Below are 25,125 nucleotides of genomic sequence, written 5' to 3'. Positions count from 1 at the left end.
ATTGTATTTCGGTATTGTGTCATTTGTTGTATTGTGGTGGCTATACGCGGTAATTTCCATGTTAATATTAATGATAATATTCTTGTCTGTTGTAGAGACCACACACACCCCATGAGATAACTCCATGCATGCCCTCTTGCCAGTGTAATGACTGTTTGACCACAGTAAAGAACCTCAAATCTGCCAACCTCTGTCCTCATTCCTTTTCTTCTGACCGTGGCCTGAAGCGGTTTTCTGGCATGAACTTTGTGATCTCTCCCACACCACTTTCTTTAGTAACCAAAGAATCCTCCACTACAATTTTGGACAATGTAATTTATTTTTTAAACTGCAAAATTTCCAAAAACAGACAGACAAAATCCCTCAAATATATATTTTGCCAAATATCCCGATCTCAGGTTTTTTTTGTACCCTTTGTATCTGTATCAGCTATTAGCCATTGTCCTCATCCTTTAATTTTATACTTAACACTGTAATCTGTGAAGGTTTTTTTTTTCTTTCCGTGCTACCATGCAATACTGCGTATTCACATTTGGAAGTTCCTTGACTATTTTAGTGGTTGCCACTGCTGCCATGATAAGAATTAACTTACTCCTATATAAACTGTGTATATATGTATTGTATGTGCTACAAGTGTCATTGTAATGAACTTTAAATCTCGATATTAAATGTTAACAATCAAGTACAGGTTAAATCAGTGCAGCATGAGAGTGTGAAATTGAAAAATACCCCCTCCCCCCAAAAAGTTATTAAATTGTCCTCATGTCTCTCTGTCTCTATCTTTCTGTCCCAGGTGGTGTCTGTATTGCCCAGTCCTTGAAGATCCCGAGGGAGCCCAGGCCAGGGGAGTTTGACAAGATCATTAGACGCCTGCTGGAGACCTCCAATGCCAGGGCCATCATTATGTTCGCTAATGAGGATGACATACGGTACGTGCTGTGTACTTCAACCTGGCTGTCACCGCTCACATTTTTCCGAGAGCATTCAGTTTTAATTTTCTAACATTTCCTGCAGGGTTTTAACTTGTTTAACAAGAATTCTATGTCATTTAAAAATTAGTAATGACTAAAGTCTGGTACTATCAGACAGTGATGATATCATGCATGTCAGATGACTTATAAAGTGTCTCCATGTAGCTGTTAAGTTATGTAGAGCTGGATTGTATACTTCTACCCCTCACTCAATCATTGCTTACTTTAGATTCCCACTATTTATTGCCTGTATCCAAACCAGCTCTTCCTTAAACATGTTTCCTTTCCTTGGCTAAATAAGTGCTTAAAGTCTCGGTTCTTTCTTCAATCAGACGAGTTCTAAATGCAGCGAAAAAGAACAATCAGACGGGTCACTTCCTGTGGGTGGGTTCGGACAGCTGGGGGTCTAAAATCTCCCCTGTGGATGGTCAGGAAAGAGTGGCTGAAGGAGCCATAACCATTCTTCCCAAACGAGCATCCGTTGATGGTAAGTGTGTGTCTAAAAATGTATATATACAGACAGTAAAGTCAGAAATCAGTCATAACTAATCAGGGGCCATCTCTAAAAAGAATTGTTCAAAAAGTCAACTTCACCCTCCTTACTTACCTGAGTGTGGGACAAATGAAAGGAAACTAAAGTTTTGTGTGTGCTGAAAGTGTAATGGATCAAATTAAGGGGATAAGAGGCAAGACCAGACACGGACAGTGGAAAACACTGCTGTTCCCTCAATTTTGGTCCCAGTAGGCAAGAAGACTTTGCTATTAGACCAGAGAGGATATCCTCATTTGCTCCTTGGCAGGGCCCACTGTTAGATAATTGACCCCTAGAGGGATGCAAACTGGACCAAATATAAACTGATAGCAGTGGGAAAAGAAATAGTTCCCTGAGAAATCTGCTTCTAAAGAAACTTGCAAATGCAAAACATAAGCAAGAAAATGTCTGTGTAGGTTGTCATTCATCCAGGTCACCGTAGTAGTAGTAGTCCAGTCAAACTGGACGTAAGTTTATCTTGAAATATCTTATCTAAACTTACGTCCAGTTGACCAGATTTTACTTCGCTTCGATCTATAAGCAAGAAAACATCTTTTACTACATGCTGCGCGTGTGCTGTCTAATGGAGTTTTCTCAATTTGCTCATTTTTTTAAAGCATTGGAATTTTTGGAATTTTATTTTTTCCTTTCAAGTACCTCACAAATAGGTGCCTTGAGCTCATAAAGTTGTTTTTTTTTGCCTGTCTGAAGCTAAATATTACATGGCTTACTCCAGAAATCAGAGATAGCCAGCCCAAGTAATATTTAGCTTGAAGCCAATGGTGACCATTTTGAACAAGCGACACTGTCTTAAAATTATCTATTTAAAAAGTCTGAAAAGCGTTATCTGGTATAATCCACATCCTCTCAATCCACCTCGATGCTAAAAACCAAACTATAACACTTCAAGGCCTTCACTCCTTCATGGTAGCACCAGGCATGACCAGCTGGCACATTCAGTTTAACCAACTCGCCCTGTGCTCTTTTGAGGTAGCACTGAACCAGCAGTGATTTTTTTTTTTCTTTTGTGTAAACCAAAGTGTTTGTAGATTACCAAGTGTATGGCTGGATAAGGAGATGTGACTTATTACATACTATGTGCTTGAGAGATTGTGAGCATAGAGTCTGTCCAGTTTTGCTAGGTAGCTGGCTCTTTCAGTATTCTTGAACCATAAAGAAGCCATACTGACACCAAGACACCTTTTTTTTGAGTACTTGAAAGGCAAGTCATGACTTGCGGGTGAAGTATTGCGAAGCTCTCAGGGTTGCAGTAAAAAGCGCATGTAGAGCATTCAGTGCATCACAGTAGGCTTCGGATGGATGCAAGTGATGACTCAGATGGAACCAGCAGAGGTTTAACAAGAAGCAAATATGCTGAGCTAAAAGTTTATTAGGTATATTGCTGGTAATTTGGCGCACAACATTGGACCCTAGAGAAGAGTAATACTGTTTTTTTGTTTGTTTTTTGTTATTATGGAGTGGATGTTCTGTGTGGCATGACAACATGTGATCTCATGAGTTCCACACTGGACTTACTTCTCTAAAAGCAGAAGAAATTAATCACCCGACACAATCCCAGTGGTGTTAAAAATGACCTTTTTTTTTTTTCCTGGTGAGTTGTAAATGGGCCTTTGCAGTTGTCTGACGGCATGCCTGAGGTCCACATGAGCAATAAAAAGCTCTGCCTGTTTGTTGCAGAGCAGGGAAGACTTTTTGCTACACGAAGGGCATCGAGAAGTGTGGTGATAGAAGATTGTGCCATAATTCTGTCAGCAAAATAAAAGGCTGCTTTCCCAATTACTTTTGTGGAATAAACAAACCAGTAGGATGTGGTGTATTCTTGTCTCCTTCGTTTTCTTTTGCCCATATCTTTATCTCAGCCTGCCAATTTATGACAGGTCTTTCCTGGAGAAATGTGTTCTCTTCTCCTCTTTTCTCCTCTCGACTTATTAAATTGGACAAGTGGCCATGCATATTGTGAGAATTCAATGTAAAATGTTTGGCTTGGGAATTTAGATACTCAATAGCTTCCCGAAAATGGCTTTCCAGTTGTGTATCAGCTCCATAGTCAATTCAAATGCTGTAGTGAGGAAAAACACCGTCTTGTCTGCCTTACAAAAAAAAAACCCCAAAAAAACCAAAACACCATTAAATCAGATCGAGGATATGTTCATATTGTCTCTGTCACCAGAGGGGAGAGGTTGATGTCATGAAACCCTTTAAAAACTTTGATCCTGTTATTCTTTTTCAACAGCGTTTGACCGGTATTTCCGTAGTCGCTCTCTGTCCAACAACAGAAGAAATGTGTGGTTTGCTGAGTTCTGGGAGGAGAATTTCAACTGTAAGCTGGGGATGCATGGAAAACGACCTGGTAGTCTAAAGAAATGCACAGGTAAGGAACTTCTCAGATTGAATTTTTCTTCAAATTTTGGTGCAAAAATGTGACTTGGACTGGGGATTGACTGATGAGATTTTGGTTGATGACTGTGACTGCACAAAACATACTTTAATGGCTATAACTAAAAGCAACATTTTAAAAACGCCTTTAGGGTAAGTTCTTTATGATTTAGTACAAACCAAGTGGAGAAAAAAAAAAGCACAGAAACAATCATTTGTCTTTGATCGGCCACTTTTCCGCCATCCCCACCCCGTGACCACTGGTTGCTAAATAAAGATATTTGGCACAGATGTTCACTTGGACTCAAGGATGAAGAGATTGTTTTGGTTTAGTTTTGTTTTTATGCAAATCACAAAACACGTTCCTGGCAGTAACTCAAGCGTTCACACACTAAGTATAAAAATGTCTAAAAGCATGAAATCGACTTCAGCTTGACTATAAGAACCAATTAATGGTGGAGATTTGGGGTTGTTAGGGTGTTGTGCTCTGAAAAGAAACCGGTTTTGACTGCAAACATGTCCACATGTAACATGTATGTAACACATCTGTGACTGGAATCCAGCTTGTGCTCAAGAAACCCTGCAAAGGAAGAAGAAAATAAGTGGATTGTGTGTTTTGACTGCAAAATATGACTGAGACTTTCCTTAATTGGACATGTTAAAAGTGCGGTCACGGTGTGTGTGTGTGTGTGTGTGTGTGTGTGTGTGTGTGTGTGTGTGTGTGTGTGTGTGTTGAAAGCACGCCCTTAGCCTCCACAGTGACGTTTGTCTCTGGTTGATCAACCTCGACACATCGTAACCAGAAGAAAAAGACACACACACACAAACAGCGTATGCCAAAATAAGCACTTCTCCCTTTCAAATGATGTGGGTGATATAGTATATTTTCTTTGACCTGCATTTTACTGAGACATCAAAATTCTTGCAACCTCACATTTCACGCAAGTACAGTTACAAACATTTGACCTGTCTTGCATGTGCGTGAGCACTTTCAAACTCCCTGTGCCATCAGCAAAAGTGAAAGCAGGGAAATCTTTGGATATTACTCATGTATGAATGTCAATAAATCAAAACGAAATACCTTTCCAGTACTGCTGTTCTGTGACCCCTTACATCTGTGACAGACAACTTGAGTTTGTGTGTGTGTGTGTGTGTGTGATGGTGACTATTCCCCGGCTGTTGCCTGCCATTAGTTCATGTAATTAGGTTTGTAAAGGCTATGACTCCCATTGACCATCTATTACGTGCAGTGGCATCTGTCTGTGGTGGTGTATGTGTCAAGGGCCCTGTAGACGAGAAACAGAGCCCATTAATTCCCGTTCCCGGGGTTCGCGACCCCCAAATCATCAACACTGAAGTCAATCAGCAGCCTGCTGCTCAAGGTCATGGTGGTGACACAGCTGATGGAGGATGTAGAAAACGGTGTGATTATTGCATGTAATTGGACCGAGAGGGAGAGGCAAATAGAATGAGAGCTAGTGTCAACAAGTGTGAATAAGAAAATAATCAGGAAGGGACACTGAAACATGATGTGTGGATGCACAAATTAGAAACAGAGAGGCGGGCAAATAATAACAAAATAGGATGCATAACATGAATAAGAGAGGAAATAAATGGAGCAGGCAACCCAATAAGACACAGAACAGCAGAAGGAAATTAGATTGAAAAAAAGTTTTTTCGTGACAGTACATGATGCGAATCCCCTGCCAGGTTTGTGGCACCCCGTCATCACAGTCTGTCATCCACAAAAACCTTCACTCCCAATGTCAAGGGACGTAAAAGCATAATAGGATCGCGCAGTAGAACCTGATTTTTATAATATTTAGAAATCTCATTTCTGCATTCACTTGTCATACAACTCAATTATGGTGGCAGTATGTCTACCACAAGAATATTTAATCACTAGACAGAATACTCAGCACTGATATCTGCAACTTTAATTTTGCCTGTAGTCAAATCTCTAATTCAGGATATCTGTAATTAGGTTTCGATTATAGATATCTTCAATTACATGGTGATTATTACAAGTTAAACGAATTTAACGTGTATGGGGTTCCTCATTAGGAACGTTTATAAATCAGTTGAATATATCTACAACGTGAAATGTCGATAACTGCAACTAAATTATGATTAATCTTCTTTTTATTTTATGCTCCGTTAGTAAAGATATCTTCCTTTTAGATATCTACTAATATGTTTTGACGAGCGAGTTGTAGATAATCCTATTTGACTGCATATATACTAAACTAGACCCACCGTTAACCGTCACTCTCTCAAGTCCATAAGTTAAAGATATCTTGAATTGAGGATTAAATTAAATTTCATTGTTGTCTGGTCAAAACTAGAATGACAGTCATCTCTTACTGTTGTCAGTCAGCTTTGGAAAAGTGACAGAAATTTGACCGTGCGATTAATTATTTAATCTGAGTGATAATTTTTAGTTGAGCTCTGCTTAAAGTGACTGTTTCAACACCACGCTTACAAACTGCACAGTTTTTACTTTAAAGGCCAGCGATATCTTTTTCCTGTTCTCTGCTTATGTCTCTTTTTCCCTTCTATATCCACTGTACACATTGTACAATGGTACGAGCAGATTGCGGTCACTTTTCAGACTGTGCATTTGACCATTTGTTCAGGTAGAAAAAAGCTACCGTGTGTTTGCTGGTTAAAAAAAAAAGAAGATTAAATCAAAGTCCATTTAAGTATGTGAACAATTTAAGAATAATTATACTGCAAACACTGACTGCTTTGCCATATGAATTGAAAAAAAAAAAACACTTCAGATTTTGGCTCATAATCATCATATTGAAACATTTTCTTGTATCAAAGTAGTCCAGGTTTTCATAATCTTTGTCCGTACCAACAGGAACTGAGTGATCAAATCAGCATGCTGCAGATTTGTAAAAAAAAACCCACATAAGCTTCAAGAATCCAATAGTCATCCAGTCCATACATGGTATATTCCTTCAAACTATGCAGGGTTGTCTGATGGTCAAAGCTGGTGGTCATGTCAGACTAAACACTGACCAGTTGGGGCCAATGATGACGACGATTAGAGCTGCGTCCACTCAGTTTAATTAAATACACACCTGATCCCCAGTCCTTTGATATATTTTGATCCTCTCCACAGCGCAGCCACATAATTCAGCCCAGCTCCTTGTCACACTCTGCCTATAATCCCATTATGCTCTGCCGGGTGGGGGTATGGGGGGCTGGGGTATTCGCTGTTCCCCACAGGAAATGAACGGGAGGAAACAGCAGCTCATAACTAGCCACACTGTGACTCTTGATGATCGTTCACATCATCTAATAAAGCTCACGTGAACACAAACAATGAAAGGAAATTCACACAGCAAACCACACACACACACACACACACTTTCCCACCTAGACCCATCAATGGATTCATTCCACCAGTGAACAACACTCGTTATGACAGAAGCTGGAGCTTTGGATGTTTTCAGAATTCCAGTGTGAGCTGCTGAAACAAGGTTGTAACACTGTTGTTGTTTTGTCTTCTCTTCTGTGTGGGTTGTGACTTGAGCCATTCTCAAGGGAGTGTTGCAAACTTCTTTTTTGGGGGGGGGGGGGGGGGGGCTCTTTCTCCACTTTGTTAAATGTCAGTCATTTGTAAATTTCTATCTCCTCTTTTGTCTCTGTGACGCAGCTGTCCGTTGTTAGTCACATCGTAATATGTTGCAATACTGTGCAGAACACAGAAACTCATGTTTATTTTGCAATTTTCATGTGCATGAGAACATTCCGTCTGCTATTTTTGCTGCAATTTTTTTAACACGCTTTTTGGTATTTTGTGTGAGATGTTATTGTGTATCGTAGTGACATTATTAAAGACAACAGTACATGAATCTGTATCAAAAATATATGATACAGGTTCTTTGAAGCTTGCGAAAATGACATTCATTCAAATTCTCCTCCTCCTCCTCCTCTCTTAAATAGCACCAGAAAGGTACGCCACACCCCACTACCTAGCCGTGCAATCACCGACAACCTATCTGCTAGTAAACGCTAACTAACCAGCTAGCACAAGCTGAACCTCATCCAGGACAAGTTGACTGCCTGTCAGCAGAAGCTAAATGCTGGCTTGGACAAACTGGCCACTGTTAACAAAAGCAACACCCCACCTAGGACAAGCTAAACACTGGTTAACACAAGTTCAACACAGGTATTGACAAGCTAAATACCACTGAGCACAAGCAAACCACAGGTGTTTCTCACCTTCCCGTCCACCAGAAAGCAGTCCAACTCTGCATCACTCCTTATCCCCATCCTTTCCTTGAGTGCTCGAAAAAAGGTGAAAGCCAAACCATGACTCACTCTTGCTCTGTAACCGCTTTACTCACTTGCTGTTTCACCTCAGCAGGGGCTGTATTTCATCTTCTTTGATGCTCTGTATGCATTCACTATATTCTCATGACTGATATTCATGAAGTCGCTGTGTTTCATCCACACTTAACCCTACCTGGGTAACATGGTTTCACCCCTATTCATCAAAGACTGACATTTGGGCAACTCCCCCTGACATCCACAGCCAATGTTGAGGGTACCTCCTCTGTGACGCATAGTTGTGTATCTAACATTCTCACCCATTTCAACCAGCAATGCAGGACTCTGTCCCACAATTTTTTATTTTGTCTGCTCCAATTTGCGTACGTATCTAATATTCTTTGTGTGGTTAGGGTTAGGAGAACTTTAGGGAAGAGCAGCAGCACCTTGTTCCCTGGATGGCTAGTCCCCTTTCGTCTACATACAAAGATGAGAGATTTGCATTCAGATCTATCGGATAGCCCTCTACGTTGTCAAGTGATGCAGAGGAGGTACCCTCAACGTCGGCTGTGGACGTCAGGGGGAGTTCACCAAACGTCGGTTTTTGACGAATAGGGCAGAGGCTGCCCTGACCTGAGCGCTGTAATTGGTGGTTTGGAGGGAAGACACAGTCACCACCACACATGTCTAGAGACAATAAATTGATGAATAACATGGATTTTATAAAGCTATATTTTTTATTTTAAGTAAAGTCCTGCGCACACTACTTTTTAAATTTGTCAATCCAGTTGTGCAGGATATTACAAGATTTAGAGCAATTTAGAAAGCAATACTTTTCTCTAACCCCCTCCTTGGCCTTCTCTGTTATTGTGTCTACTCTCATAGTTTCTTCTCACATTCATGTTGTTGTGTACTTTGACAAAGCATTGTGCACAGGGTCGCAAAAAGTAACCGCCTGTATCCTTTTGTTATACTTCATCATAAATGTGGCAAATAAAAGCGCATCGATAAATGAGGTATACTTTCACATCAGTGCTTACATTTAGATAGCTATGATTGGGAAGCGCTCTCATATGAGCTGTTTGTGCAGCTATTTGTAATCATATATATTTTATGCACCTCTGTAAGTATGAAACCTAGTGTTGCATGCTGGGTTTAATGGGTCTTATAACGCACACTGAGAGGTGTTTCCACCCCACTAAATGTAGGGGAAAAACATGCTGCAGATACAAGCAATGAATAGCTAACCAAGCGATGTGGTCTCTTCAATTTCCTCGCAAGAATTAATATGTGGATATTTTTTCACATTAGGATACATAGATACGGTTTATAACCCTGCTGCAGATGATATTGAAATGGACACGAGGACATATCCAGTGGTTGTTGTTTTACACCACAATACATGCTCAGGTAACAATATGTAATGGAAAAAAAAAACAAAATATTGAAAAGACTTGGAAGCACTCATTCACGTGAGAACGAGTGTGTCTCAGGGTTTCCCGGAGCTGATTCAAAAGAAGCAGTTGGAAGGACAGAGGTGTAAAAAGCCTCCAAAATAAGAAAGAAGCAGCTGGACAATCATACTGTATGAGTCCAGCAATAAAGACTGGAGGAGATCAGTAAAGGATGATCACTGGTTGGCAAGAAAGTGACTCGGCAGTAATCCAAAAAAGCTCTGAACCGCCAGCTTGAGCTGTGTGCAAAGCTCATTGATGACAAAATGAAAATCATTGATGAACTGAGAGAAGAGCTGGTGTTTGGAGGCAAACACCATGTGTAGACCTGAAGAAGCAGGCAGAGGTGCAGGACTTGATAGAGAGGATGGACCAGATCAAACTCCTCACAGATGCCTACGCTGGGGAGCTGGTCAACATTCAGAGTGTCAAGAACATGATACCATCCCTCCATCCGTTTTCTTCCGCTTATCCTGTTCAGGGTCATGAGGGGGCTGGAGCCTATCCCAGCGGCTTTCGGGCAAAAGCCGGGGTTCACACTGGACAGGTCGCCAGTCCATCACAGGGCCAACATATATAGAAAGACAACTATTCACACTCACAGTCACACCTACGGTCAGTTTAGAGTATTCAAGATTCAAGATTTTGAAGATTGGAAATAGTGCTTGAAGGACCTTCAGGACAAAGAAAACATGTAGATAGAGGAGAGGGAGAAGACACTGAATGCGTATGAAAATAAGCTGGACAATCTGATCATGGCTCATGATGAATACAGCATTGCAGAGAGAAACCATCTAAACAAAATGCAAAATTTACAAAGGGAGGTTCCGCAAATACAGGACACAACCTTTTTGTTGAAAGTAAAGGAGGCAAAAGACATAGAAACTTTCAACAAAAAGGACCCACGGCCCCAGTGTAAGTGGAAAATCATCGCTCTGCAGGAGCAGATAGGAGACCACAATGAGCAGTTTTCCAAAGCGAAAGAGTCTGACAAACAAAAAATTGTTGGAGGAATTTAAACACAGTCAGATAAATCATGAACACATCAGCAAGCAAGCGAAGCATTTGGAGATAGCTGATGCCAAGATGATCCTTTGAAAAGATGTGGCAAGTGCTTGTTCCAGAGGTCAAGTAACTTGTACAGCAGGCTATGGACACGAACTCCACTATCTGTGAGCAGATTCTGGGTTTGGACTGGAAGAGACCTCTAATGGACTTCATGGAGAGCTCTTATCTTATCAAGCACCAGCCAAAGCCAGCCTCCCACAGTAAACTGGAGACTGAGGCTGGCAGCATTGCAGCTCTGGATGATGAGAAAATGATGGAACTCCTGGAGCTGCTGTGTGAGGAGGAGCTGCTAAAAGACGATAAACTTCCTCATCTGCTAAACCAAGACGCACATCCCTTCCAGAAGCTGAACTCTTTGCTTTCCATTCTTGATTTTTGTAAGTAGGATGTGCACAAGCTGGTAAAGTTCCTTTTAGAGTATGACAACCAGCAGAAAGTGTACACCGAAGATGAATCCAGTGATGGGGCAGAGGGAATAAACGTATCTGCTTAACTCATCAATCAGAACAGTGTTTAGCGTACTTTTATAAGTTTCCTGAATGTTCACATCATGGGAATCACACCCCCATCGACAGCCAAGATTCTCAGAGGTCTGGGACACTTTTGGATGCAGCTGATGAGACTCGGAGTCTGGAGAAGAAGAGTGAAGACCTGCAGAGGCTGCTTACCCTGTGGAGAAAAAAAAGGAAGAGGAATGAGGAATTGTAGAGTAAAAAGGTTGAAGGAACGAGGGATGTAGCTGGACACAAATAAGTTTTTGCATGAACACAACTTCTGAATTCAGCTGTTCTTAATGTGGGTCGATTTGATGAGGAAGAGTGAATCCCACTCAGGGCAAATTATTACCAAATCACCAGATTATTTGGTCAGAAATACTTTTGTGTTTGGCTCATGAAAGTTTGAGCAGTGTGACTGGGAACTGAATGACCCTAGAAGGAATGATATATGTCCTGCGATCATAGTGACCCACACCTCCTGTGGTGGTACCGTACAAACTACAGGTGCTGGTCATATAATTAGAATATCATGAAAAAGTTTATTTATTTTAGTAATTCCATTCAAAAAGTGAAACATGTATAATGTATACATTAATTCCACACAGACTGATATATTTCAAGTGTTTATTTCTTTTAATTTTGATGATTATAACTGACAACTCATGAAAATCACAAAATTCAGGATCTCAGAAAATTAGAATTGTTGTGAAAAGGTTCAATATTGACGACACCTGGTGCCACACTCTAATCATGTAATTCACTCAAAACACCAGCAAAGGCCTTAAAACGGTCTCTCAGTCGAGTTCTGTAGGCTACACAATCATGGGGAAGACTGCTGACTTGACAGTTGTCCAAAACCCTTCCCTCTTTCTTGTATTTGGACTGTGAGAGGAAGCCCGTGGACCCGGAGAGAACCCAGCGATCTTTTTGTGTGGAGTTTGCATGTTCTCCCTGTGGGGATGTTGGCAAGCTACTCGATAAGACAAAAATGCTTACAGTGATGTATTAGAGTTGACATGATTAACAGAGTGATGAGATGCCAATTGCTTTAATAAACGAATGCAGACGTGACTTACCGTCAACACAGGAACATGCAGTCGTTTCATGAAGTTGGTTGAAGTCGGTGAGCAGATGGCAGGAGAAGAGCCGATCCTCCTCCACCTCTCAATTCAGACTTTGAAAGGTGGTTGACACACCAGCTGCTTTTCTGCCACCTACCGGATTGTAGCGCAGCACACGAATCGAATTGTTTATCTAAACCAATGGCATACATTTTAACTAAATGAATATTGGTCGTTTCAAGGCTCTTCGTATTTAAACTGTGTTCATACGTTTCAACTGATTCAATTGGATTGTTTTCACAATTAACAGAATCGTGGCAATTTTAAGGTATTTCAAAAATGTAAGCGTTTAAAATAAATTTAATCAATGCAATTACTTAATAAGTAATTGTGTCATGATTGATTTTTCTGTACTTTATTACAGCCATGATGGAATACGTTTCCTATTTCGCCATGTCCTGACTGAAGTAGCTTAGTTTACCTGCTCCAACCACTCGATGGAAACACACTTGATTCACGTTCCTTTTTTTCTTTTCAGCCAATTTAAAAAAGATTCACATTGAGATGTAAACCAGTCTAATGTCTCCTTGGCGGAAGCGGGACCACTGGCACTTTTCATGATGGTGTGAAATTCCCCCATTAAGTCAGATATTCCTGTTCCCAGAAAATACTGAAAGGTGCAGATTCTTTATAACCACTTTTTGACAAACCGTGGTGACTTTGAGACCTTTCTATCAATGTCAACTGTGACCTTTAATAGCCTCAATGAGCAAAACTTTGCATTAACTTACAAAAATATCGTTAATATTTTGATTTTTGTGCATTGTTGGCTACTTGAAGAAATGTCAGGATGTTTTTAGATGTGTTAAATGTCAAATTGAATAGTACAGTACCTAAAGGTTTTTCTACTTTCTGTGATTAGCATGGATTCTGTTACAGCTGACCAGTGGAAGTTGTTCTGTATCTCATTCACTTAATTTACACAAAGATGATTTTCAAATGCTTACACATACCTCCATAAAAATATGTATAATTTACAGGGTGTCATAAATGGCTAAATTATCTTTAAATGCAATCGTTGGATGCCCCTGCATCTGAACATGAAGATGCTATTTTTTTTTTCCCTCCGTGAAAGTTCATCTTCACTTGACACTCGTGATGCATACATATGGATCTGTCTGTGTGAGGTGCACTCTTCAAGTTCAAGAAGTTAATTAGACCCTAACTTAGCCCAACATGCACGCATTTACCCCTCGTGCACAAACACATGTTCACACATTTGCAAATAGACTGTATCCTAACGAGGTCAATGGGGAAGGAGAGTTATTAGGCTCGCAGGCTGGATAAACTGTTTTCTCCCCATGTGAAAAGGCCTCAGGGCCGAACAGACTGAAAGATGGAGACAGATGGAGAGCTTGATGGACAATTAGAGACAGACAGGAAAAGATGGACAGATTGCAGACAGGGACAGAGAGAGCTTTATGACTTGTATTTGTTTTCAGGAGGTGAGATGAAGTGGCGTTTAGGTGCAGTGGAATTATCTTTTATCATCTTCTTCTAGAGGACACGCTTGTTTAAGTGCTTCCTTAGATGGATATGCACATCAGTGTGACTGATTGATGCAACGCGTGTCCTGTGTGTCTCCGAGACGGAGTGCATGTGCTCAAGAGACTGCCAGGTAGTCCCGTGTACTTGAATGCATCAATGTTGAGCTGCCCATCTGTCACCGCTGGGCTGCACACACACACACGCACGCACGCACACATACACACAGACACACACACACACACAAACATAGAGTCATCCATCTTGAGCAGGTTCAGGGGGCTCACTGGTCTGCAGACCTGTCACACACCATGATTTGTCACCTACATTCCCAACCACTCAAGGATACGCAGAACAAAAATATGGAAGTGCAAACAGAACTTTGGCGGGAATAATTATACCTAAATATGAAGCAGTATTTCAATTAAGGTATATCATTTTTGTCTTCCAGAATGTTCCACACACAATCCTGTTTAATGTTATACAGCAAAGTCCAGCTGATGACTGAGGACAAACCCACATCCCAAACATTTTACATTTCCTTCCAGAATCGGACCTCATGTTATAACAGTTACATTTTAAATGTTTTCTTACTAATTTGCAGAATGTGCCTCTATAACACCTGCCAAAACCTGAACAGTAAATTGTCGCACTTTGTTGAGTGTGTTGCAAATTGTTACATAAACTCTGAATCCATCGTGTAACTGAGGTCTACACATGTAAACAACTCAAATATCGGAATTATTATTTCTTACTCTGACTATGACTCCCTCCAGATTCAGCATCTTTGATCAGATTGTTTGTGATTGCTGCAATGAAAAAAAAAACATTTGATTTTGCTGTTTTTTTCATAAAAAAATGTCAGATTTCGCTGGATTTTTTGTTCTCCATAAAAATGGAGGAATTGGCAAAATTTGCAATTTGGTGGGAAAAAAAATTGCACTGTTAGGACCCCCCCCCCCCTCCACCGAATCGAAATACAGAATTCATCCATCAAAATTGTCTGTCCATTGTAGATTTGTGTTTGTGTCCCAAACACAGTTGCATGGGTGACAATTAGTTTGCCTCCACTTTCATGGAAGACACGAGGAAAAGATCTTTTGCTGTTGTTTGCATTGATATATGAGAAGGATCTGCTTCCTTCATTGTTTTCACATGAATGAGTGTGTGGTGATGATGTGTAACACAGCCTCGCTGAATTTATGTCGCAGGATCGGCGTCGCTGCAAGGAAGTGCTGCCTCCCACGTATGTGAAAAAATGTTCCAGCCTTTTGCAGCCAAACAACAATCTTTTAATTTTGAGGGAGTCTGAGTGCTTCTGCATGAATTTATGTGATTTCACAAATGTGATTTTCTGAAGAGAATGCCGTATTCGGTTTCTGGCAGTCAGAAAATGCTGAAAATGATATGATCTGGTATGAGAATGTTGTGCCCATGTAAATGTAGCCTATTACTGTGAATTGACTTACTATAGTGTTAAAAAAAAAGAAAAAAGAAGAAGGGTTAGCCAACTGTCAGGGCAATTTTGGTTTCCACAAACCTCCAAGACTTCCTGTCAGCTATGGTGCGAGGCAGGAAGTGTTCAGTGGTGTTATCAGAACTCGTATGCCACTTGTTGCTGATCAGAGTGCTGCAGAGGAAGGAAGGAAGGAAGGAAGGAAGTTTTAGATATGTTTGAGAAATTTATTGGGAGGACACTCAACAAATTTGCTGCCAGACAGATTGGACCGGAGACCAGACACCTCCTTTCCACCATGGACAAACCAATATATTGCAAAGTGTGTGACCAAAAGATGAAAAATTCTACCGAGCTGAGTGCTGGTCATCTCCAGCAAACTGCCTTTTATAATATTAACCAAAACAGCTTTATATTAAATTAGTTCCATAATAAAATCCCTTATAAAACAGGTTCATACAGTCAGAAAAAGCCAGAAAAATTGGGAAAAATTCTGGAAATTTGCCTCACAAGTACCTGATTATTACAAGCCAATGTGGTAGAGAACTGTCTTCTGGTTAATACTGACCTTAATACATGTTTATGTTTCATAAAACCATGCTTGTCAGTGATTTCAGTGAAATATAAACTGGTAATGTTTTTAAATTTATAAAGAGACCCAGGGAATAATGTGATGAAATGTGTCTTTACAGGTGGAAAGTCAATTTGTTGACTTTACACATGTATGGAAAAGTCAAAGGTTTATTAAAAATGCGTATGAACCCTGCTTACAAAATTAGGACAGGAGGCCCTGAGTATAGAAATACTTAAATTTTATACTTTTTACAATTTTGAATTGTTCAACCTACAAGTAGTAGTAGTAGTAGTTGTGATCGTAGTAATGTTGATCTTCACAAAATAACTCAAAATCATACATAATAATGCCATCGTGCATCAAGTTGGGGGGAAAAAAAAAAAGAAACACAAAAAAAATACTTACCGAAAAGGTGTATGCTGGATATAGTGTAATCTACCTGGCAACCCTTACAACAATAAAGCAAAAAAAAAAAAAAAAAACTAAAAAAAAAAACTTCAAATATCTAATTGGTCAACATTAGCTGGATTGGCTATTTGTGGTTTTTGGAGAAGAATTGTAATCAAACTTCTTAAAACTGCATCATCTTAGAGACCTATTTTTTGATGGTTGTTAATTTTTTTTTCTTTTTTGTCCATATTCCATATTCACGCAGCCTCCTTGGCAGAGTTGTCAGTGTTGTCTAGTTTCTTTCTTACATAATTTTTTCTATCTTGTGCAAGGCTAAAAAATGAAAAAAAAAACTCAAAGTAGGCATTACACCAAGTTTATGTGTGCATTTTTTGTGTTTATATCACTCCATACGTCCTTAATGTGCTTATAACCCCACACACTCCTGCAAATTGACACAAAGAAATTCCTGTATACGGGTGAGAGAACAAGTGCTACTTTACTAATGGGATTTTACGGTTCATCCTCCCTTCGACGGTACCTCAATACCCACTTCCTCAGCTGCATACCTTCTGTTTGTCTGGTTCCCTCATGTCTCTCAACCTTCCTCACATTTATCATCTTTCATTACCACCACATTTTTTTAGACTGTTTTCCATCTTCCTGTCTTGTTTCATCTAACCCCTCTTTTGTGTGTGTGTGTGTGTGTGTGTGTGTGTGTGTGTGTGTGTGTGTGTGTGTGCACGCACGTGGGTGTGTTTGCGTGTGTTTTGTGTCTTCTAGAGTGGGAAGATGGGAAACTGGTGGACATAAAACACACATTACTTCAGCAACATAGATGAGAATTCTTGTTTATTTGTTCTGGTGAATGTTGTGCAGGAGAGAGATTAAGAAAAGAATGGTCTGACAAAAGGAAATTAAACAGGAAAAAAAAGTTGAAGGCAGAGAGAGAGAGTAAGCATATAGCCAAGCTGTGTTGGAGCATAATGTGAAAAATGACCAATGAATATTTTATAATAGTTGTGCGTGCTATCAGCAGTAAGATATACCCATAATAATATGGGCGTGTAATATATATTAACCACATATGTCGGCAACATCACATTATTCATGAAAAGTGTCGCTCTACAGCAAATTGCTCTTTATAAAGTAGAAAACATTCTCTCTCCAGTTTGACAGCAGGTCTGGAGAGAGTAGAAGAAGATGAACGACGAGGATAAAAAGGAAGACGCAGGCTCACAGAGAACCCTTTCAGTCAGTAAAGAAACCCAGCACTCTGTCAGCAAGAGCTCTGAGAGGGAAATTCTGGTCTGTTACAACTTAGGTCTTCCTTTCCCGTTATTGTGATGTAGGCATGTCTGCCGTGTTCAGACTTATCGTACGGTACACAACGTTTTTTTTCCCTCTCTCATATACAACCTTTCTAATCTTTGTATTTCTTGCGTTGGCTGATTTTATTGTCGATGATGACGATGGTAGCAGAGTCATAATATCATCATAACCAACAGAAATGTGACCATAACCTCAACAGTTCAGTTTTTACTCCTATGTCATTTTGTCCATGGCACGACACGATTGCCGTGCCTTTTTTAGGCCTGACTCGCTATTCCTTCTAGAATTCCAGTGACTACATTTGTGATTGTTTTTTGTTTTTTTTGGTGGCTTTTCTTAAAAATGCAGATGTATTAGTGTATCTAAAGAATCGCATCTGATTACTCTCGATGATCCAAAGGGCTCTACGTTATCCTGGCTTATGCTATCTCTTATCGACGGCTATGCCACAGGGGTGCAAACATTTCACTTTTAGGGACAGTGTGTTCAGCTCGGTGGTGGTGGAGGTGTGTTCAGGTCAGGTCAGGTCCAGAGTAGACCATTGGGGGGGGAGTGTGTGTGTGTGTGTGTGTGTGTGTGTGTGTGTGTGTGTGTGTGTGTGTGTGTGTGTGTGTGTGTGTGTGTGTGTGTGTGTGTGTGTGTGTGTGAGAGAGAGCGAGAGAGAGTGAAAGGAGGTGCTTCAGGGTGACCGAAGGTAACCCGGCCAAATGTGAGCGCATGCGTCCTATCAGCTGAGTTATTGCAGCAACATTTTCAGAATTCTTGAAAGATTTCCCACGTAAATTAATAGTACTCTCCATCTGAATGGTATTGAAACGACATTTGATATTTATCTGTTAATACTGCAAACCGCAAAGATTTCAACACCAATTAAGAACACATAGCCATATACACTCACATACTGAGGCAGAATTTGACCAAATGATTTGGTATTTGTTTTGCAGCATATTGACATAACCCTTGGCTTCATTGCTCACTTGTCAAATCATGTCGAGCAGCTTGTCAAATGATGTTGAGCTGAATTTCTGTCTGATGCTCATTTTCCATTCTCCGTTATTGATTATGCATTTCTTTCTTGGCAGATAAGCCTGGAGGCTAGTTCAAAGCCAGACACTCATGGTTATAACAGGAGAGCCCTGTGTGTGTGTGTGTGTGTGTGTGTGTGTGTGTGTGTGTGTGTGTGTGTGTGTGTGTTTGTTTGTTTGTGGGGGGGGTAACTTTGTCAGTGCTTCAGGTTATGATGAGCAAAATATGTATTTGTGTATTTGCTACAACAATTAGTTGTACAAATGTATGGATTATAAAACGTGTGGGCTGCCTCGCGCCATCCTGATGTCTCTCAGACATGTTTGATAAATGAGAGAGAAACTAATTAAGCAACCTTTATGTAAATGTATTCATCACCATCTGAAATGAGTTTGCATCTTACATATATACTGCATGTTTGTTAGCCCACCTGAGAAATTAGAGAAAATGGGGGGAGACATAGACTGAGGGAATTTCGTTCCTAATTGATGTTTAATTAAGGAGCTTGTTCAAATCATTCATCTGTCTGTCAGCCGTAGTGCCATCAATCACTCTGGTTGTAAAACTTAGGGAGCACACTGGTCCATGAAGGCATCCATCACGGTACTTAGCAAGTCAGCACATGTGCATTAGCTTCACCTCCCTGTCTTATATTCATGTGTGTGCTGTTTTTTTTTTTTTTCATCAAACACAGCGTCTTTAAGGCTTCTACCATTATTTTATTAGTGTTGTTGATGTCTGTCTGATTGTGGGTTAGACCCAGTGTTTTAACGGCATAACGGTGAGAGGATGGTGGACCCGTTTTATCATGGGCCTTTTTCTTTCTTTCATTATTAATATGGTTACTAGTTTGTAAAGCTATTGCAACTGCAAGCACATTCTCATCTCAAAACTTCAGAAAGTGATTCTTTGCCATTCCTTCTCTTATTTCAAACAATAAGAACAAGGGCCAGTACTAACGGTTTGAGGTGAAGCCATTGGATATCCGATTCAAGATGTCCTTGTTCCATAAGCTGCTGGTGTTTAGGACAAACCTTGACACGTTGAGACATGAGTGTATTGTTTCAAAAGTAGCCACTTTACACTCAGTTGACTGTTCAAAACCACGACAAAAGCTTTGTTAAATCGTCAGACGACATTATAGCCTATGTGTTCTGTCTCTTTTGCACTCCACGTGTACTGAGTACATGGATGAGACGGATGGCCGCTCAAACGTGGTTGTTCAAAGCTACTCAACCGTCCTCCAGATTCTCTATTTATAAACAGAATCAGTCTCTAGAGATTAAAGCAAGAGAGAATCACCACACTTAAAGACATTTAACTAAAAGTCTATTTAAAAAAACGTGTTGCTCAAGGAAACTTAATGTTTAAGAATGCAACTTATTTCTAGTTTTGAGGGTTCATTCCTTTGCCCTACAACCTTGGTGTGGAAAGAATACAGGAAGATAGAGCATTTTTAAAAAAATTTGATGTGATCAAGCCAAAATAAATTGTTTATCAGCGTAAAAAAACACATTAAACACTACTGATTTACAGCAAGCATCCCTCAGAGAGGGTCAGAGAACATGCAGCCTTTTTGTTCTCTTTAAGACTTTCACTGATTTTACAAAGTGAAATTGCAGCCCTTTGAATTCTCTTTACGTCTTTAATCGCTGCAGTAATTCTGATGAGTGAGTCACAGAACCACCAACTCTATCTTGATGTTTGAAGTGCCAGGTTATATGACTCAAGTGGTGTGTCATGTAGCTAAGAGGTATTTGAAGAAGTCTGTCTCAAAATGCACTATGAATGATAATTATCGTACAACCACGACAAGGTTTCTTTGAAGTAAAACTTAACCAAAAGCAAAGCAATTCATCTCTATTACCATGATGTTGGTAATAGCACTTGTAAACGATCTACAAAACATTGATCATAAAATCCTTTTTATGCGGGGACCATTTAATAAGCAAACTAAAAATATGAATTGCTTAGTGGCAGATACTGTAAGTCGATTATTTATGTCCTTGTGCAGTTTTGGTTCTAATATCTCCTACGTCTTTTTTTTTTTTTTTCCCCTCCCTGAGTTGTCAGTGGAAATCCACCGTCACAAAGCAGCCAACCATACGAGCTGCATGTGGTCTCCGATGTCATTACCAGTGATCAGAAATCCTGAATTTAAGTTAGCAGATGCTGGCTGGAAAAATATGGCATAAAGTAAACTATGTGTATGACAGACAGGGTGTGTATTAGCACACAGACGTGTTGCCTATCCGTTTCAGCTGCTATCCCTATTCATCTCTTACATATGCAAAACAATATGGCAGAATTCTCAGCTTTTAAAGACTCATTAACGCCTACAACCCCTACAGACACTCTTTCTAGCCAAAACAGAAGATGCCCATCCCTCAGAAACGGTGTTATTTACTTAATATGCCTTTTCGCAGAGCATAGGTCATCGACCGCTGTCCACCAGAGTCTTCTGTCCTGGATTTATCCTTTCCAGTTGTTTCCATGTCAACCCGCTCCAATTCACATTTGTTCTCTGCAGCGAGGCGAAAGAGCAAATGACACAGCAAACATTGACCTTAACAGCAATTCTTGCCATCATTGTTTAAAAGCTGCTCTACTATTAATCATGAGAGAAGCATAAAAATTTTACACCGTGCAATCAGTTATACCTCAGTGTGTGTATGTATGTATGTATATGTATGTATATATATATATATATATATATATATATATATATATATATACACACAGTTAGGCCCAGAAATATTTTGACACAATCTTCATGATTTGGGCTCTGCATGCCACAACATTGGCTTTGAAATGTAACAACTACAACGGAATTGAAGTGCAGACTTTAGGGTTTAATTCAAGGTGTTGAACAAAAATATATGATTAAACATGTAGGAATTGCAGGTAATTTTATACAAATGCTCTCATTTCAGGGGCTCAGAAGTAATTGGACAAAGAAACATAACCCTTAGTAAAATGTTACTTTTCAATATTTTGTTGAGAATCCTTTGCAGCCAATGACTGCCTGAAGTCTGGAACCCATGGACATCACCAAACGCTGGGTTTCCTCCTTGGTGATGCTTTGCCAGGCCTTTACTGCAGCTGTCTTCAGGCGTTGCTTGTTTATGGGTCGTTCTGCCTTAAGTTTTGTTTTGAGCAAGTGAAATGTATGCTCAATAGTGTTGAGATCTGTGATTGACTCGGCCATTGCAGAATATTCCACTTCTTTGCTTTAAAAAACTCCTGCATTGCTTTTGCAGTATGTTTTGGATCATTGTCCATCTGTACTGTGATGCACCGTCCAATCAACTTTGCTGCATTTGGCTGAAGCTGAGCAGAAAGTATATCCCTATACACTTCAGAATTTAGCCAGATGCTTCTGTCTTTTGTCACATCATCAATAAACACAAGTGGCTCAGCACCATTGGAAGCTATGCATGCCCATGCCATCACACTGCCGCCACCATATTTTACAGAAGATGTGGTGTGCATTGGATCATGAGCTGTTCCAATTCTTCTCCAAACTTTCTTCTTCCCATCATTCTGCTACAGGTTGATCTTAGTCTCATCTGTCCAAAGAATGCAGTTCCAGAACTGGGCTGGCTTCTCCAGGTGTTTTTTTTGGCAAAGTCAATTCTGGCCTTTCTATTTTTGAGGCTGATTAATGGTTTGCACCTTGTGGTGAATCTTTTCCTTTGTGTTTACTCTCATTAAGTCTTCGCTTTATGGTAGACTAAGATGCTGATGCACCTTCTTCCTGGAGAGTGTTCTTCATTTGAGTGGATGTTGTGAAAGGGCTTTTCTTCACCATGGAAAGGATTCTGTGATCATCCACCACTGTAGTCTTCCATGGACGTCCAGGCCTTTTTGAGTTCCCAAGCTCACCAGTGCACTCTTTTTTCTCAGAATGTACCAAATTGGCCACTCCTAACATTTCTGCTCGCTCTCTGATGGGGTGCTTCTTTTTTTTAAGCCTCAGGATGGTCTGTTTCACCTCATTGAGAGCTCCTTTGACCGCATGTTGTGTGTTCACAGCAACAGCTTCCAAATGCAAACGCCACACACGAATCAACTCCAGACTTTTAACTGCTCAATTGATGACAGGTTAACGAGGGAAGAGCCCATGCAGCCTTATTATTTTTTTGCAGGCTTCTGAGTCAGTTGTCCAATTACTTTTGGTCCCTTGAAAAAGAGGTGGCTAGATATTAAAGAGCTGTAATTCCTAAACCCTTGTTCCAATTTGGATGTGAATACTCTCAAATTACAGCTGAGAGTCTGCACTTTAAGCCCCCATTGATATATAATTGTATCCTGAATATGTTTTCGTAAACAGCAAAAATAATAAAACTTGTGTCACTGTCCAAATATTTCTGGGCCGAACTGTGTATATGGTTATTTTTAACATATTACATGTAATGATAGATGTTCTGATTGACTTCATTGTTCTGAAACCACGTAAATTTAAACATACACCTGAAAGTGTCTTTAAAACAACCATGGGTTCACCGCGTTGAAGATTTTTTTAATGCCTCAGCACCAGTTATATCCTGATGAGGGAATTTACACAAATTTTGTGCGAATGTCCACTCAGGCTTTTTTTCAGACTTATAGTCAAAAATTAGATTTTTTCCATTTCCATCTTGATTTTAGACTGTTTAGACTGTAAAATGCAGTTTTTGCCGAATCTTGCATTTTTAAGGTAACAAATGTTCCTTTGAATAGAAAATTCTTCAAATTGCGGCGGAAAGTTACAGAACTGCTTGTGTCCTGTACTCCATTTTTTACTGACAAGATTTCATGTGGCTTGCCAAGTCAGCTAAACATCAAAGTGGTGCAGGGGTATAACTTTTGTGCATGGAACGTGAGAAGGAACCTACTGAAACAAGACCAAGAAAAGGCAGGTGGAATGCCAAAGAAAAACCATGTAAATAGTTGTGATGTCCGCACATAAAAAAATATGATCTCATCACTTGCAAATAATACTACGGACGAAAGAAAATATGAAGATGAAATTTTCTTGCAGTCTGATAAGACCTTACACTCAATGAAGATGATATTTCTTGGTTAAAGGTCACTTTAACCTCAGTAAACATATTTTGCCTCAGTAAGTTGATAAAGACATTTCACATGTATAATATCTTTTCATAAATGTTTAATAGGGTAAAAGGATGTCCTACCATTGTATTTCCAGGGGATTTAAGGTCAGCTCTACTGTGGCATCATGTTGTTGTACAAAGAAAGATCATAATCACCATTATTCAGCCCCATAATTCAGTATTCCTTCAGGCTTTGCTGTGTGTTTTGTGGAAGAGCATGGGTGTAAACGGCAATTTGACTTTTTGGCATAAAACCACAAGGCAGTAATTCTGGTTTTATTTTGCACCTGCTAACACAATATGTGCAGAGAGGAAATGAACAGATTGTGGCCATTTAATTGATTTGACAAGCTGTTAGTAGCTGCAGACAATGGGTGATCCAATAAAAAGCTGGATTGTATTATACTCTTTAAACACACACATTCTGACACACATACACACTCGCTGCTGCGGTTATGACACCTGACGCAATCCCAGGAAACAGAAGACAGTAGTGTTTTCCCTGTTAGCGCCACTCATAACAACACCAGTCGTTTAACTGTCTCAAGGCAGGATTGCGTTTTCTTGCAATATGCTGATTAATGATGCGTCGTGTCGTTTCATATCTCGTAAGAGCAGCACAACAAATTCTCATTATCTCATGACATGCTGATCTTTGGCTCACAGTAGAAGACTTTGTTGTACTCTCTTTTTTTTCTCTCTCTCTCTCAGGGAGAATGTGAGAACAGATAAATGTGCACACATTAAAACTGACATACGGTGTTTGCTGAGAAAAAATGTTGCTTCTATGTACTGTAATGAGGTAAAAAAAAAAAGGAATAAATAATCACTCCAATGAGTAAGGGTCAGGACTGAAAGATCAGGACAAATTATTCCTACATTGGTGTCCTTATGAGCATATTTGCAAAAATCTCTAGGTTTCTCCCAGTCAATTAAAATTCGAACGTTATACAAATTCACACTATGAGACTACGGAAGCACAAAACAAGAAGGACCTCTTTGATTACTTGGGTACACCAATTGATTCTAAAACATAATTCATCATAACACAATTTGCAGTATTTTTGAATCCTAACTTTTATGTAGGCATATTCTTTAATTTATCTATTCATTTTAAACTGTTTGTTTATTTTACTTGCACAATTTTATCGTGTTCCAGCAGGGGGGAAAAATGCATTTTTTCTTATGCTTGGAAGTGTAAAAGCAAAAATTACGATAAAGGAAATCTTTATTTTTTATGATACATATGCCTTAAACGCCTGCTTTAGAATATGAAAATTAGGCCAACAGATTTGCTTCATTTCAATTTTACTCACATTGGAGATTGTCAACGTGAGTGATGAAAACAACCTGCACGTGCATCAACAGAAAAGGAAATGACACGGCACATTTTTTCATGATCTGGTTTGGAAAGATGATGAAGGATTATTTCATGTTTTCAG

General features: G+C 39.7%; 1 protein-coding gene across 5 annotated transcripts in view; it reads left to right on the top strand.

Annotated features, from left to right (window-relative positions):
- The window catches only part of grm8a (glutamate receptor, metabotropic 8a), a 308,183-nt gene that overhangs the window by 214,637 nt on the left and 68,421 nt on the right, over positions 1-25,125 (top strand). For all 5 annotated transcript variants that reach the window (XR_015112503.1, XR_015112502.1, XM_086202203.1 and 2 more), the window contains exons 4-6: positions 794-929; positions 1,304-1,458; positions 3,758-3,895. Coding sequence is in view for 3 of the 5 variants with exons in the window: in XM_086202203.1 (XP_086058329.1) it covers positions 794-929; positions 1,304-1,458; positions 3,758-3,895 (429 nt within the window). In the remaining 2 variants the exon portion in view is untranslated. The remainder of the gene's footprint in view (positions 1-793; positions 930-1,303; positions 1,459-3,757; positions 3,896-25,125) is intronic.

The sequence above is a fragment of the Aulostomus chinensis genome, chromosome 4 (assembly GCF_037954235.1).
Source record: "Aulostomus chinensis isolate RoL2024-O1b breed Wild chromosome 4, RoL_Achi_v1.0, whole genome shotgun sequence".
In the NCBI taxonomy this organism is placed as follows: Eukaryota; Metazoa; Chordata; class Actinopteri; order Syngnathiformes; family Aulostomidae; genus Aulostomus; species Aulostomus chinensis.
The sequence above is the reverse complement of the archived record's forward strand: the minus strand, read 5'-3'. Positions and strand labels throughout refer to the sequence as shown.